At 60.5% G+C, this 15,632-nt stretch overlaps 1 protein-coding gene across 10 annotated transcripts in view; it reads right to left on the bottom strand.

Annotated features, from left to right (window-relative positions):
- Positions 1 to 15,131, bottom strand: part of PASK (PAS domain containing serine/threonine kinase) — a 35,549-nt gene extending 20,418 nt beyond the window's left edge. For 5 of the 10 annotated variants that reach the window (XR_008661213.1, XM_055300338.1, XM_055300344.1 and 2 more), the window contains exons 1-9: positions 14,874 to 14,948; positions 12,983 to 13,224; positions 11,788 to 12,014; positions 5,895 to 6,066; positions 4,032 to 4,264; positions 3,346 to 3,516; positions 2,655 to 2,795; positions 2,055 to 2,189; positions 56 to 316 (exon numbers count right to left, since the gene is read on the bottom strand). Coding sequence is in view for 9 of the 10 variants with exons in the window: in XM_055300338.1 (XP_055156313.1) it covers positions 56 to 316; positions 2,055 to 2,189; positions 2,655 to 2,795; positions 3,346 to 3,516; positions 4,032 to 4,264; positions 5,895 to 6,033 (1,080 nt within the window). In the remaining variant the exon portion in view is untranslated. Of the gene's footprint in view, positions 1 to 55; positions 317 to 2,054; positions 2,190 to 2,654; positions 2,796 to 3,345; positions 3,517 to 4,031; positions 4,265 to 5,894; positions 6,067 to 6,395; positions 6,513 to 10,755; positions 10,775 to 11,787; positions 12,015 to 12,982; positions 13,289 to 14,873; positions 14,949 to 15,062 lie in introns of those variants that run through there. The other 5 variants (XM_055300342.1, XM_055300340.1, XM_055300341.1 and 2 more) reach the window with 5 other exon arrangements.
- Positions 15,132 to 15,632: the final 501 nt, after the last annotated feature.

Raw genomic sequence — 15,632 nt, 5'->3', positions numbered from 1 at the left:
AAAATGGACCGGACCCCGCAGGGGAGCGCAGGCCGACTGCCCAGGGAGGACCCACCTTGCCCAGGAGCTCCGTCCTCCCGTAACCAAACAGCATCAGTGCAAAGCTGTGGTTGATGCCATAGATGGTGCCGTCGGGCAGGAGGGTGATGAGGCCGCTGATGGTGGAGAACACCCAGACGGATGCCGAGTAACTGCACTCGGGGACTGCCCTGCTGCCGCCCACCGCCTCGCCGCCACACTCAGATTTCAGTTTTAAGCTCAGGGGGAAGGTGGTGCCATCTTTGGCTCTCCCGACAGACCTCTGGATCTTGAGATTCTGGAAGAAACACGCTACTGAGCTGACGGCAGCATCTCACGCGGCCCAAGGCCTGAGTCTTTGTAGCTTTAGACTTGAGCCCACCCACGCGTCCCAGGGAGCGTGCCCGGACCCCCTCACTCCCCACACGGCTCCTCCTGCCCCAATTTCCCTGCACCCCACCTGTGCCCCAGGGAAAGCAGAGCCCTGGCGAGGAGCTGTGTCCGGGGGGAGCCAGCCTAGGAGCTGCTCCCCACTCCACAAGGGCCCGAGGGCCGCACACACCAGGGCAACCAAGAAATGTGCAAGGTGTGTGTGTCCACCCTGCGGGGAGGGAGGGCCAGCATGTTTCTCCCCGCCCTCCACCTTGGGACCCACCTCCACGGAGGGCCCCAGCCCCCAGCCTGCGGGCCAGTGGCTTCCTGCTGTTGCCGACCTCTGGGTGGCCTGGCCATGCCCCATCTGCCTCCTCAGCACCCCCATCACCCAAAAAACCACATCCTTGCCCTATTTCCCTGCCTTAAATACCTGGATTGGATCTGATTCCGAGTAAATCGTGACCAAGGCAGCATCCTAACCAAAGGCGTTGAGATAGCACACCAGCCCAGGGTTGTGTGTCAACCCCCTCCCCCAATCCCACCTGCCCCTTTTAGGGTCTACCCTGGGGGACAGGAGATCAGAAGGGGCCCCTGGGCGGGGGTGGCCCTGAAGGCAGGGGAGCTTGCACTCCACCAGCACCGCGCCCTGGATAGGGCCGGGACTCAAAGACACCAGGCTCCCCACACCAAGTCCCAGGGGTCCTACGAGGAAGAGGGTGCAGAGTGTCTCCGCTTGCCGCTGGGGTGTCCGGAGCCCCCATTCGGGGCCATCACAAATGTGCTGCTGAGAACACGCTCACATGCACCTCCTGGCACACACCTCTCTTGGAAGAAGAGACCCTAGGGTGGGTCTGAGGTTTGCCTACGTTCAGAGGGAGCAGACGCTGCCGCACAGGCTCCCAGAGCAGTTGTGCCAACGGATGCTCCCACCAGCTTGGGGACAGAGAAAAGGACATAGAGACAATGAGCTCGGGGGCCTCGGGGGCTCCAGGTGAGCTACAATGCTTAAAAGTGGCAGATGAGCAGCTCAGAGGACGGGTTGGCCTCAGCCCAGCCAGAGAACCAAGGAGCGTCTCTGGACATCCCAAAAGAATCTCGGATGCCCTCTCAGCAGATGATTTGGGCAAAAATCAACCATCTAGTCTGATTCTGCAGGGTCACCGGGGTGTGACATCAGCTGGATTCACCGCAACGTGGGCCACGCGTGTGAAGGCTGCACACAGTAGGCAATGGGGCACCAAGAGGCTGGGAACCTCTGCCCACCAACCCCAAGCCCCCAGGCCCCCAGCGCTGCCAGCCCTCCGCCAGCTGCCTGTCACCCTGCCTGCAGGGGACACCTGCCCTCAGCTGTCCTCCTGCCCCTCAAGACCCCCAGACCTCTCAGTAAAGAGACATCCCGCAGGCAATGCCTGCTCCAAGCTCCAGGGGGAGGAGCAAGCAGACGGGGTGGCCGGGTGGAGAGCCGCACAGGCTCTGACCCGAGGTCAAGGCTTCAGAGCCCAGACAGCAGTGAGTGGCCCGGGTCCACTGTGCACGCACGCTCCTGCCGCCAGGATCACCAGCCTAAGAACCCAGCGGGCACCGAATGAGCAAACGTCAGCAGCCACGGGGCCCCAGGCACAGCGGTGAGGTGTGGCGGTCAGGGGTCCTCAGGGGCTTACCTGTGGGACGGGCTCGCCGGGCGGGGGCAGCTGCACAGAAGGGATCAGGTCTGTGACGCGTTGCCCGAGCACCTCCTCGCTGGACACGAACCCATGCAGGAGAGCAAAGGGGCTGTCGCACGACGTGATGGTTCCCTGAGAGAAAAACCCAGCATTTTTAAGCATCACGATAAAAACCTCTGGCACTTCGGCTGCAAACGTCGTTGAACGCCAAGCCTTCAGGCTGCAAGCAAGGCCGTCAGCAGCGCTCCTCGGGCAGAAGTGCAAGCGGCGGGCACGCTCCTGAGGTCATCACCTCCTGCGGCCAGAGGCACCCAGATTATCGATTTCTCAAAACCTCCTGCAAAGCCCGGCAGCCCCCGCTCCGATGGCTCTACACGTGCTACTCTGCTGACACCCTAAAACAATCCTAGGGGCGGCTCGGTCACATCCCAGCTTTCGATGGGAGGCTGCAGTCCTCGCCCAGCTGCACACATGGGGAGGGGGTACAGCGGAGGGGGGGGGACCTCTGACAGCCCCGAAGGCAAGAGGCGGGCGAAGGCCGCTGGGAGAGGCGACACACGGTCAGCTCCCTGCGGCTGGGACACCAGAGGCACTCACGTCGCTTTGGAAGGTGACCCAGGCCGACACCCGCTCCACCGGCTCCAGCACGACCACGCAGCACGGGCCGCGCTCCTGCTTCACCTTCTTCATCCACACGGACACCGGGATCTTCTCCCCGCCACAGCTCACGATGTCCACCTGCGGGAACGCACAGCCTCACACCCGGCCCTCCGCGGAGCCCAGGCCGCCCGCCTCGCGTGGGACCTCTGTCTCTGAGCGGACGTTCCTCAGAAGAGAGGGCGTTTGCATCAGCTTCCTCGGGGGGGGTGGGGGGGAGTGTCATTTCTTCAGGAAACAGACACCAAACTGGGATGAATCCTGCATTTTCGTCCTCACTATCGCCAGTCCCTCGGACAGGTGGCTTTTCGGAAGCAGCAGGCACATCGAACCCCCTTCGGTGCCTGGGCTGAGGGCTCGGCATCTAACACGCAGCTCAACCCGCCAACATCCCAGCTGGCGGTCATGCAGGGAGGACCACAGGGAGGACCTCCGCCCCGGGAGACCCTGCCAGCCCTGCCAGCCCGCGGGACGAATGCCGAACACAGGAGATTCAGGGGTGCCGAGCGTAAGACCAGAGCAGACCGGCAGCGCCCTGCGCCCAGCCAGCACCCGCCCACGGCCACGCTCCTCCTCCCACGCCCGCACGGAGGGAGGCCCCAGCGGCGCAGCCCAAGAGCCCCGCGCTCACCACGGTGCCGAACACGACTGCGGCGCGGCCGTCGGCCTCCACGTGCTCCTCGCTGAGGGCCTTCGCCACGTCGGAGTCCGGCTTCAGGAAGAACTGCGTGAGCCGCTGGCCGATCAGGGCGTGGCTGCTGTGCCCCAGGAGCTGGCACGCCTTGTCGTTGGCAACCAGGATCTGGGGCGCAGAGAGGAGAGGACGGAGCGTCACCAGCAGTGAGGAGGGCACGGCCCAGAGCCCCCTCCTCCGGCGGCCTGCGGTTGGCGGGTCCTAACCCCCGGGAAGGAGACACGCCTGCGCCACAACTGAACCGGCCTGTCCTTCGGCCGCCGAGACGAGCCCCACGACGTCAGGACACGGAAGCCACGGGGATGGACAGCACCCGGCCACCTGGCCACGCAGCCCTGCGTGGCCCCGCGCACGTAAACGCCCATCCTGCCCATCAGCCCTCGGCCGTGAGTACCCGGCCCTCCCGGTGGAGCCGAGGCCCCGGCAAGCACAGGGGAGCGACCGTATCCCTGTCCCGATCCTCTGCCTTGATGCCAGGAGCCCATGTGTTCTGCGAGATTCGGACGCAGGCCTCTGCTACTATGTGGGGGGAACCAGATGCTTCTCTGACTGCACCACACGCCCACAAACTCTCCCGTCTGAGGTTACGGGCTCCCGGCAGGGTCACGACCCCAAGCAAATACCTCTGTGGTCTTGGCGTCCACGGTGAAAACGGCCTTGTTCGGGTTGCACACAGGGGCGGGGAGCAGGGGCGTGGACCACCCCGAGGACAAGCCCCGCAGCAGCGAGCAGCAGGACATGCTGCCCAGGGACCCGGCCGCTTCCGTCTGCTCGGGCGCCACCAGGCAGTGTAGTTTGCTCGTGCAGATGTTCTGGGCAGCCAGGGACGACAGGCAGTAGGCGCTCCATCTGTCCTCTGGGAAGAAAAGCAGCGGCTCTGGGCCCCACAAGGCTGCCGAGAGCTCGCTTCTCACACACACGCAGCCCCGCTCTCAACGCCTGCACAGGGTCCCAGGCTCACGCACCCCCGGCGCCGTCCAGCCACACGGACTCCCCGGCCCACGCACGGCGTTCCCGTGTGGACACTCCGAGGTCCCTTCCCACCCACCCCGAGGGCTGCTCTCCTGTGTCCTTACAGACCCACAGCCCCTCCAGCTACCACCCTGCACTCGTTCCTGGAAAGTCTCCCAACCCAGGAGCTGCCTGCGGTCCCAGCCCCTCCCTCATTCACGGACCAGGCTCAGCACGCACCCCTCCAGAAAGTGTGCTCTCGGCGACACGTCCACTGGGTCCCGAGATGCTCAGCCCCGTGGCCAATTCTCAGCACTCACCCGGCCCCAGCCCTCAGCAGCGCTGGGAGGGGGGCTGCTCCCACCTCCCAGACCACCTGCCCTTGGCCGGGCTCCCTGTCCCCCACACCTGCCTGACCTCTCACCACCAGAAGACCCCAGGCTCGGGCTCACGGCCTCCCCTCCACCCCGCCCACCCCTCGGTGGCTGCGAACACACTCCGCACAGGAACGCGCTGCTCACCCCACACTCACAGCCCTACCCTGCCTCTGCGCCCTCCCATCTCAGTAAGTGGCAACTCCATCCTTCCAGCAGCTCAAAACCCAGACAAGAACAACTCTTCCCTCCCTTCCCCTTCTCAGTTCACAGGCCCACCCTGGGCCATTCTCTGAGCCTGGAAACTGCATGGCCATCTGCTCGGCCCTCCTCCTGCCACGCTGCCCCAAGCTCAGCTTGACCCTTCTCGCGGCACAGGACAGGCCCGAGACCCCGGCTCTGCCCCTTCTCCCCACGCAGAGAGCGGGAAGCCCACGCTCCTGAGGGCAGCTGCCCGGCTGCCTCAGAGACCTGCCCCGTGGAACCTCTGGCCCTCACCAGGAGGACCCAGCATCTTCTTCCCTCTGAACACTCCCACCCTGTGCTCCCAGGTTGGTGTGGGAGCTGGGCTCCAGCCCTCCTCTTCCTCCTCTCCTCCTCCCTCCTCGGCAGCCACTTTCCCCTGCTCCGGGCCTCCTTGTGGTCCTAACACACTTCCCATGTCCTAGGTCCACCCAGCTGCAGGCCTACACCTGCTATCTCCTAAAGCACCCCTCAGACAACGAGCCTCGAGCTCTGGAGACACTGAATGACCTGGAGAAATAAGCAAGTGAGTGGTCAGGAGGTGCCTCAACATCTCAGGCAGCCCCAGGAAGCAGGCGGCCCTCAAACCTGCGTGACTCGTCTGCATCCGGGAGGAAAGCACGAGCCTGCAATGCAGTCTGTAAAAAATTACTGAACTAAATCACCAAAACTGTATCTCACTTGCACGGCAGCCGCACGCAGGACTGTGCTCCACAAGCTCTGCAGCAAGGAGAGGCTCGGGCCTAAGAATCACAGCAGCACAAATGCAGCCCGACAGGGTCCCACCAGCATCTTTACCAGTGCACATGGGCCACCTCCTACCCGACAACAGAAAACTTGACCAGAGCCTCCAGCGGCTCGTCACTTCCACTTTCGACACTGATGCCCATGGTGCCCGGGGGGGCGGGGGGGTGTTACCAGAGAGGGCCGTCCTGCTCTGGCAGAGCTTCGAAAGCCCATTCCTTCTGCTCAGGTGTCTGTGGGCCGAGGACAGGGACTCGCTGGGCTCACAGGTGGTCTGTGCAGCCAGGCTCTCAGGGGGGCCTCCGTCCTCCATCAGGAGCCACCAGGCCAGGGGATCAACCGTCAACTGGAAGACAAAGTGAACCCGATCAGCATTGGCAACAGGACAGTGGTTTCACCAACGAGCCCCTCTCCAGGTTGGGTGCAGCTCAGCCCCGAAAGGCTCCCACACACCCAACCGCCACGCAGGCCAGGACCTACGGTGCACGGCCAGTGGACCTCAGTCCTGCTAAAAGGAGCTCTCCCAGAGAAATGCAGAGGAAGAGATGGGAAAGAGAAGGAAACAGGGAAAGAACAGAACAGGGTATGAAGGGGCCGTGACGGAAGGCCAAGGCTGCAGCTCCGCACAAACCGAAGTAACTCCCCGGCCAAGAACCCTCCCACTGCCCCGAGCACCTGCCAGCCGGTGAGGCTCTGCGTGGCCCCAGCCTGCACCAAATCCGGTGGTTGGTTCTGACCAGCTGCATCCAGAAACAGCAAGGCAAAGCCAAGGTAGAGAGTCTGGAGGTGGGCCTGGCACCAGAGATTGGGGTTTTTAACTTTTTATTTTCTTTCTTTTTTTTTTTTTTAAGACTTTATTTATTTATTCACGAGAGACACAAAGACCCAGGCAGAGGGAGAAGCAGGCTCCTTGCAAGGAGCCAGATGCAGGACTCGATCCTGGGACTTTGGGGTCACGCCCTGGGCCAAAAGCAAATGCTCAACCACGGAGCCACCCGGGTGCCCTAACTTTTTATTTTCTAAATACTAGTAGATTTGCAAGCAGTTAAGGAAAAAAATACAGAAAAATCTCAGGTGTCCTTCAGTTTCCTCCAGCAGTGACATCTTGCATAATCACCATCTAGAGGCCCAGCCACGGGCCTTGATGAGGTCAGGAGTCCGAGGTGCCAGGGCAAGGCACCCACCCCGCACCTGGGAGCCCTCCCCACCATCACCTTCCTAGTACTTGGAACCCAGTTTTGAGACCCACATGGGCCTCTTCCCCCATCAGGGCCCCATCACGGGCACACACACAGGCCCAGCTGGGGAGCTGCCTTCGCAGGGAAGACCAAGCTTCGCTTAGCAGACGGGGGCACCCCACAGGACGGACCTGCTACAGAAAGAAGGGGGGTGCTGGCCCTCCCCAACCACCACACTGAAATAAGGAGCACCGAGGAGGCCCAGACCACCAGTTAGTTCTCTCCTGGCTTTAGGTCATCGTGAAGATTCACCACCAGGACAGGAGGGCAGGGACTTTGACCGTTAACAGTCTGTGAGCCAATTCATAATTGTGCATACGGTGACGACAGCATTGGGCCTCGAGGAGGCTCACGCCCCAGGCCCCTCAGCTGGGAGGGCCCGGCTGACGCTCCCCTCAGCCGCCAGCTCCCGAGCATGGGGGGCCGGGCTCCCCAAGGCGGACAGTAACTGGAGGCCCTGCTATCACTAGCACGGAAGGACGCTTAAAACACGCCAAAGAGCTACGCAAATGGAGATCAGTACAGCAGGGAAACAAAACAGACAACAGGACATCATCCACTTGAGAAACGGACCAAGGTCTGTCGAGGAGCCCGGCACACCGTGAAGATCAATGGGAAACGAGCAGTGTTCCCCAGCACGCGAGGGCCAGGCAGCCGTGGCCGTCCAGCTCCAGCTCCCTTTTCTGCAAAATGTGAATAAGGACAACGCACACCTCACAGCGCTCGCGCGAGGACCCACGGGCTAAGCTGGGCCTGCAAACGATAAATGCCAAATAGCTGTGAGCTGCCAATTTTAAAAAGGATGAGCGTCATCACACCGGGGTAAAGTTGCATCCCTGTGACTCACCGTGCACGAAAATTAGTTCCAAGTGGATCTAAAAACAAAGGATGAAAGTTCTGGAAAAAATAAAATAAAATGAAGACTACGATGGTCTGGATAACTTTGGAGCGGCCCCCGCCCTTCAGAGCAGCTAGGGCTCACGGAGAATATCGGTCCGCGGCATCTCGGAGCTGCTGAGAGTGAGACGCACACTTGGGAAGATAAAGGTGCACACGAGCTGGAGCTGGAAGCGTGAGAGTCACCCTCAGGGGCGGGGGCTCCCCTCACAGAAGTGGGGCGCGGAGGGGAAGTGTGGCCTCCGGGCAGCAGCGGGGCCCTTGCTAAAGCAATCTTTCCAAAAGCAAAGCAACCTCAATACAGGTTTCCAAGAGCAAGACCGACCACATACGCTCCCCTCCAGGGGTGCAGACAAGGAAACAAGCCACCTTCAGGGAGTCTACAGAAAAATAAAACAGGTTCAGACACGTGAGAACATCAGATATTAGAAATACCTGTGCACGTGTTTAAGATGTGAAAGATGGGAGTCACAAAAGTGAGCAGGACAAGGGTTTCCCAAAAATAACTTCATATTGAAAGAACCAAACCAGCTTCTTAAAATTAATTTTTTTTAATTTCAGCATTAAAAGAAGAATGCATTTGCAATTTAAACTTTCCCACAAAGATCTCTAGGCCCAGATGGCTTCACTGATGAATTCCATCAAAATGCTTAAGAAGGAAATAACATCAATACTAGACAAACTCCAGAAATTAAAAATAGGCGGAGGGATCCCTGGGTGGCGCAGCGGTTTGGCGCCTGCCTTTGGCCCAGGGCGCGATCCTGGAGACCCGGGATCGAATCCCACGTCGGGCTCCCGGTGCGTGGAGCCTGCTTCTCCCTCTGCCTGTGTTTCTGCCTCTCTCTCTCTCTCTCTCTCTCTCTGTATGACTATCATAAATAAATAATAAAAAAATTAAAAAAAAATAGGCGGAGCACATCCAGCCCAGGGTTTGAGGCCAGCATCACCCTGACACCAAAACTGACAAAAACATGGCTAGAAAAAGAGACCACAGACCAATAACTTTCGTGAACCGAGATGCAGAAATCCTCCACAAAATGTCAGCAAATCCCCCAGGGCAATGTGGCAAAAGAATTCACTACAACCAGGTGGGGGGGTTTATCGCAGCAATAAAAGGTTCAACCTTTGGAAATCAGTCAACACAATTCACCGTATCAACAGGCTAAAGAAGAAGAAGGAAAAAAAGGAAAAATCCCACAATCATAGCACGTGAATTGATGTGAAAAAAGTATTTGACAAAATCCAACACCCCCTTCCTTCGTGGGAAAAAAAAACACTCAACAGGAGGAGAGAACGTCCTCCAGTGCCCCCCGTGCCCCGGAGCGTCCAGGAAGCGCCAGCGAGGGACGCGCACCTTCCAGGGTCAGGAGCGAGCGGGGAAGCCCATCTGGCCTCTTCTCCGGGCACCGGGCACCGTCCTGGGGGCAGAGCCCGCACACAGAGACAAGAGGAAATAAAAGGCACGTCCACTGGAAACCGCGGCACAAGGCTGTCTCATGCACAGGTGACGGGGTCAGACACGGAGCAAGGGCTAGGGTTTTCCTAAGGAGACGGACAACCACACATTTTCTTCTCTGGGGCGTGGAGGGTAAAGGTTTTAAACAGACGCTGCGGAGGAAGGCTGAGGACCACAAGGAAGCGCCTGGGAAAATGTTCGGCGCCGCCAGCCCGGGAAACGGGTCACACCGACAGGAGCTGCCTACACCCGCACGCGGGGGCCCGGTTGCCAAGAGGGGAAGCACAGGCTGCGGGCCAGGAGCGGGAACCCGTGGGGAGGGACACACCGCGCTGGGCGGCCGCCTGCCCGTCCCCCCGGGCAGGGTGATCGCACCAGTTCCCACCCAGGAGAGGAAAGTGCACGACCGCGTGGGCTTCCATGGACACGTGGACGACCTTATTCAGAACACCCCCAACCGGAAACAAGCCAAATGTGCCCCCACAGGCGAAGAGATAAGCCAGTCAAAGCACAGCCACGCAGAGAGCCCTACTTGGCAACAGGAAGGCACGCTCGGGAGGCAGTGACGGCTCGCGTGGGTCCCAGAGCCGAGCGGCTGCCAGAGAACACGTCCTGCGGGATGCCCACCACGGCAGCGCGGGCAGGCAGGCCCCATCAGGGGCGGACCCTAGGGGCAGATCGCGGCCCCTGACCCCCCACCCCACCCCCGTACCCCCAGGGCAGGGACTGACTCAGCACAAAGGAGCCTGAGACTGGAGGCGCGAGGGCTCTCCACTCACCTGCGCCCGCGGGTGTGCGCTCAGCACCTGACGCTCCCTGAACTGGGCACTTAACATCCGCACGTTTCATTGTCTACATCATCTCAATAAAGTCGAATTTTAATGCCGATGATTGCGTAGGACGAGCAGGCAGGCAGAGCTGAAGAGAAGGCTAGAGGATCGGGAGACCTACCTGAACACATGACCCAGAACGCCACGCAGGGAAACCAGAATATAAAACTACGAGAGGGAAGAGATAAAGAGAACCGAACGCCTACGTGGAGAGAGGAGAGGAGGAGCGAGAGCGAGCAACCCTCCATACTCAGGGAATCCACAGATCCAGGCCCCTGAGGGGGCAACTCAGCCTCACAGATGTGAGAGCCCGACAGGAAGCCGTGGTGAGCTGCGTGTGCGTGTGCGTGTGTACATGTGTGTGTGCGCGTGTGCACGTCTGGGCGGGAATAACCAAAGCAACCAAGGGAACAGACGCGGCCCGCCCAGGCCTGCGCAGCTACCGGCACCGACCCCGGGCTGCGGGGACAGTGCCTCCCCGGGACACCCCGCCGGCGCCGAGCGGGGGATGCCCAGCCAGCGCCACGGGCAGCCAAGAAACCGCCGGAGCACAGCGAGCACAGCGAGCACACGCCCCACGCACAAAGCAACATCTGGGACATCAGGGACTTCACCTTTTGTGAAGCTCAAAACAGTAAACTTCCAGAAGAAAATTAGACTTTCTCTAAGACTTCGGGCAAGGAAGGTTTTCTTCAGGGAGACACAAAAACCTCTAGCTGTAACATAGGGTGATAAATTTAACATTAAAGCCGAGAATGCTTGTTTGTTAAAAATATCACAAACAAAACGATATTAAACCCCAAACTGGGAGAAGGTATCTGCCACATATACAACCAGGAAATTAATACTCAGGATACTTTAAAAGGTCAATAACTTAAAATTTAAAAAAATAATAGTAACATAGATACACACAGATCCATGGGAAAATGGAAATAAAAATTTCACAGATGAGGAAGAGGCTTTGCTTTATCAGCATAATCATGACAATGTCACACCTACTAAATCAGCAAAACCTAATGATTCTAACAATATAAAATATCAACACAAATGTAGATCAATAGGAACTCTAACAGGGACACCCGGGTGGCTCAGCGGTTGAGCATCTGCCTTCGGCCCAGGGCGTGACCCCGGGGTCCTGGGATCGAGTCCCACGTCGGGCTCCCTGCATGGAGCCTGCTTCTCCCCCTGCCTGTGTCTCCGCCTCTCTCTGTCTCTCATGAATAAATAAATAGAATCTTAAGAAAAAGAAAAAAAAAGGAACTCTAACAGATTAATATAATGTCTGCAGAAAATAATTCTGGTCATATACTAACCTACTAGGACAGTATATTCTACTCTTAGGTTTATAGTCTATAAGATCCTTGCACGTATACAGCAATGTTCAGGGCAGCCTGGCTCACAATGGCAAAAGAAAAAAGGAAGAAAAGAAAAAAGAACACTCATCAACAAGTAAACAGTTTCAAAATTCTGGTATATTCACGTTACGAGTTATAACAATGAAAACAAACGCTATACACACGAGGACAAATCTTAGCTATACACACGAGGACAAATCTTAGCAATATAATAAGTGAAAAAAATCAAGTCACAAAAATTCCCTTTTTACACCGCCCCGCGTAAATACATTGTTGAGGGGACACACAAACCTTGGGCAGGTTCCCTGTGAGGGCCCAGAGGCAAGCTGGGATGCAGGACGGCAGGACGGCCCGGGGTCTTTCCGCTCCTAATGTGGGCAGTGGGCTTAAATGTGTTCACTTCGCTGTTAATGATTCATGACTGATGTCGCGTCTATCCTTTTGAGTGAATCGATCAGCATGTACTACAAGGTTAGGAGGTGTTCTCCACACACATGTATCTATCCAGGGTGGGAGGGCTGGAAGAGCAACAGCTGATTATGAACCAAAAGGGTAGGAAGCAAAAGAGAAACTGAATAACTACTAGAATGTGTTGCTTTCTTTCTCTCGGCATCGAAATAGACAAATTATTTTTATTATTTTTATTTTTTTAAAGATTTTATTTGTTTATTTATTCAGAGACACAGAGAGAGAGAGAGGCAGAGACACAGGCAGAGGGAGAAGCAGGCTCCACGCAGGGAGCCCGACATGGGACTCGATCCCGGGGCCCCAGGATCACACCCTGGGCTGCAGGCAGCACCAAACCGCTGCGCCACCGACAGGGCTGCCCCGGGGCTGCCCGACAAATTATTTCTAAAATAAGTAACAACACGATCATAGTTTCATTTCTACTTCTACAACCAACCTATCAACAAAGCACAGAGACTTGACTATAGCCTCAAACTACACTGTGGACATTACAGAGCTTTAATTTGTAAAAAAACAAAAACATGACTCTTCAGACTACATTGTAAGAAGTTTACTAATAAATGCATTGTAAATACTATAAAAGTTTACTTTGTAAAAGTAACAAGAACAGGGAGCGGAGTTAAGGCCAAGTTGGTCTTTCCTGGGAAGCTGGGGACAAGCCGTGTCCAAAGCTGACAAATCAAGGAGTGGACGTAAGAAAGCTGAATCCTTTTCCCCTTTTGTGTCTTCTGTGCCCTGAGCCGGGTCCACACCGCACCCCACATCCCCACCGCGGGGGACCGGGGCCTGTGCAGAGCCACCCGGGGCCTCCAGCTCCACAGGCACAGGCCGGCTTCATGCGGCCTTACATCGCTCTGCTTTGCACAGGTTTAATTCCTATGTGAGCCAAAAACACCTGCCAGTCCAGCCCTAAGTTTTTATAATAGTTTTTCTGGGTTTGGGGGTTTTTTTGCACCTGCTCTGGGGGCCTCCTACGCCTGCCCAGGCAGGCAGCCGGGACTTTTTCCCAAATACTGACCTTACAGGGCTCTGTGGCTGGGAGCAACAGGACCACACATGCGGTGTCCAAGGAGCGCTCCAGGGTGGGGGTAAGGGTGGGGGCTACACCGATACAGGCAGGAAACAGGGGTGGAAAGATGGAGAGCGGAACCCGTAGACCAAACGTGGCACAGCACCGACCTAGATTTACTGGGTGATGCAAGGGAATGAAGGGTGTCAAGACCGCATCCGAGTGTCGCGCGCTCAGGCTGCAGCCTTCCTCTGGGAAAAGAAGAGACGATTGAGCATAAAGCCAGGTTTGAGGCAGCACAGCAGTGGGTGCGCACACAGATCTGTGCACGGGGGGGGGGGGGGGGAGAGCCGGGGGTGGAGGGGGAGGGTGGAGAGCGGGGGGAGGGGGCAGAGATCTGGGGGTGATGGAGGGGGGGAGCGGGGTGGGGGGGGAGCTGGGGGTGGTGGAGGGGGGAGCTGGGGGGGATGGATGGGGTGGAGGGGGGAGAGCTGGGGGTGGTGGAGGGGGGAGCTGGGGGGGATGGATGGGGTGGAGGGGGGAGAGCTGGGGGTGGTGGAGGGGGGAGCTGGGGGGGATGGATGGGGTGGAGGGGGGAGAGCTGGGGGTGGTGGAGGAGGGAGCTGGGGGGGATGGATGGGGTGGAGGGGGGAGAGCTGGGGGTGGTGGAGGGGGGAGCTGGGGGGGATGGATGGGGTGGAGGGGGGAGAGCTGGGGGTGGTGGAGAGGGGGGAGAGCTGGGGGTGGGGGGGGAGCTGGGGGATGGATGGGGTGGAGGGGGGAGAGCTGGGGGTGGTGGAGGAGGGAGCTGGGGGGGATGGATGGGGTGGAGGGGGTAGAGCTGGGGGTGGTGGAGGGGGGAGCTGGGGGGGATGGATGGGGTGGAGGGGGGAGAGCTGGGGGTGGTGGAGAGGGGGGGAGAGCTGGGGGTGGGGGGGAGCTGGGGGGATGGATGGGGTGGAGGGGGGAGAGCTGGGGGTGGTGGAGAGGGGGGGAGAGCTGGGGGTGGTGGAGGAGGGAGCTGGGGGGATGGATGGGGTGGAGGGGGGAGAGCTGGGGGTGGTGGAGGGGGGAGCTGGGGGGGATGGATGGGGTGGAGGGGGGAGAGCTGGGGGTGGTGGAGAGGGGGGAGAGCTGGGGGTGGGGGGGAGCTGGGGGGATGGATGGGGTGGAGGGGGGAGAGCTGGGGGTGGTGGAGAGGGGGGGAGAGCTGGGGGTGGTGGAGGAGGGAGCTGGGGGGATGGATGGGGTGGAGGGGGGAGAGCTGGGGGTGGTGGAGGAGGGAGCTGGGGGGATGGATGGGGTGGAGGGGGGAGAGCTGGGGGTGGTGGAGAGGGGGGGAGAGCTGGGGTGGGGGGGGGAGCTGGGGGGATGGATGGGGTGGAGGGGGGAGAGCTGGGGGTGGTGGAGAGGGGGGGAGAGCTGGGGGTGGTGGAGGAGGGAGCTGGGGGGATGGATGGGGTGGAGGGGGGGAGAGCTGGGGGTGGTGGAGGGGGGGAAGAGCTGGGGGTGGTGGAGAGCAGGGGGAGCGCGGGGGGGGGGGGAGCCTGCCACGCCCTCCCCGCTCCGGGACGGGACGCGCCTTCCCGCCGGAGACGGGGCAAGGACGCCTAGAGAACGCAGGCTGCCAGCTCCGGGCGGACAGTGCGCGGGCGCGGCCGGGCCCCGGGCGCCCCCTACACGCATCCTCGTTCTCCCCGCCCCCCCCCACATACACACACCCCGGCCTCCCCCACACACGCGGGTCGCCCCGGGTCCCGGGCCAGGGCACCGCAAACGGCCGCAAGGTGGCGGCCGGCCCCCCCCCCCCCGGGCGGAGCCGCACGGAGGGGACGCGGGGGGAGCGGGGCTCCTGGGCCCGTCCGCCGGCCGCCTCCCCCGGGGCAGGCATCCATCTCACCTGCGGCCCGCCTGGGCCAAGCCGCCCAATTCGCTTCCCCGCGCGGGGAGGGGCTGATCGGCCGCACCGGCCAATCGCAGAACGACTCGTGTCGATGGACAGGCGCCGCGAGCCAACCAGTGGCGCCTGTGGGCGGGACTCCGCGAGCCGGCGCCCAGAAGCCCGCGCTAACGGTTGCTAGGGACGCACCGGTCTCCCCTTACGGCGCCCCGGAGGAGCCAAAAGAGACGGCGCCCCCGCCCACCGGGTCTGACCAACTCCGTAGCTCTGGTCTCCGAATCCGGAAGGGTGAGCGGCGCGCGGCTCCCCGTCTGCAGCCCCGGAGGCGGGGGGCGCGGGGAGGCTCCCTCAGCGATGGGCCGACGTCCCGGACCCCGACGGGCGCCCCCCGACCGGCGGGCAGTCCCGGCTCCGACCCCGGCTCCAGCGCGGGCGCCCTGCGCGGAGCGTTAACCGGAGGCAGCCGCCGCTCACGGGCTGAGTCCGCGCGGCGACGTCGGGACGAAGTCAGCCGCGGTGCAGACGCAGCGGCGGAGCCCGGAGGGGCCGGCACGCACTCGGCGGGCCCGCACGGTGCAGCCCCACGCGGAGACCCCGCACGAGCCCGCGCGTCCCCAGCGTCTCGCAGGTGCTTCCCTCCGCTTGCCTGCAGCCACGGTCCCGTGCGTCTTGCTCCTCCCCGCTGCTCGCCTCCGGACGCCTGCGGTGCGCGCTCAGATTACCTGTCCCGGGGAGGTGAGGCGGGCGGCTCCGCGGCGG

The sequence above is a fragment of the Nyctereutes procyonoides genome, unplaced genomic scaffold (assembly GCF_905146905.1).
Source record: "Nyctereutes procyonoides isolate TBG_1078 unplaced genomic scaffold, NYPRO_anot_genome, whole genome shotgun sequence".
Lineage (NCBI taxonomy): Eukaryota > Metazoa > Chordata > Mammalia > Carnivora > Canidae > Nyctereutes > Nyctereutes procyonoides.
This window is presented reverse-complemented; position numbering and strand designations above follow the sequence as displayed.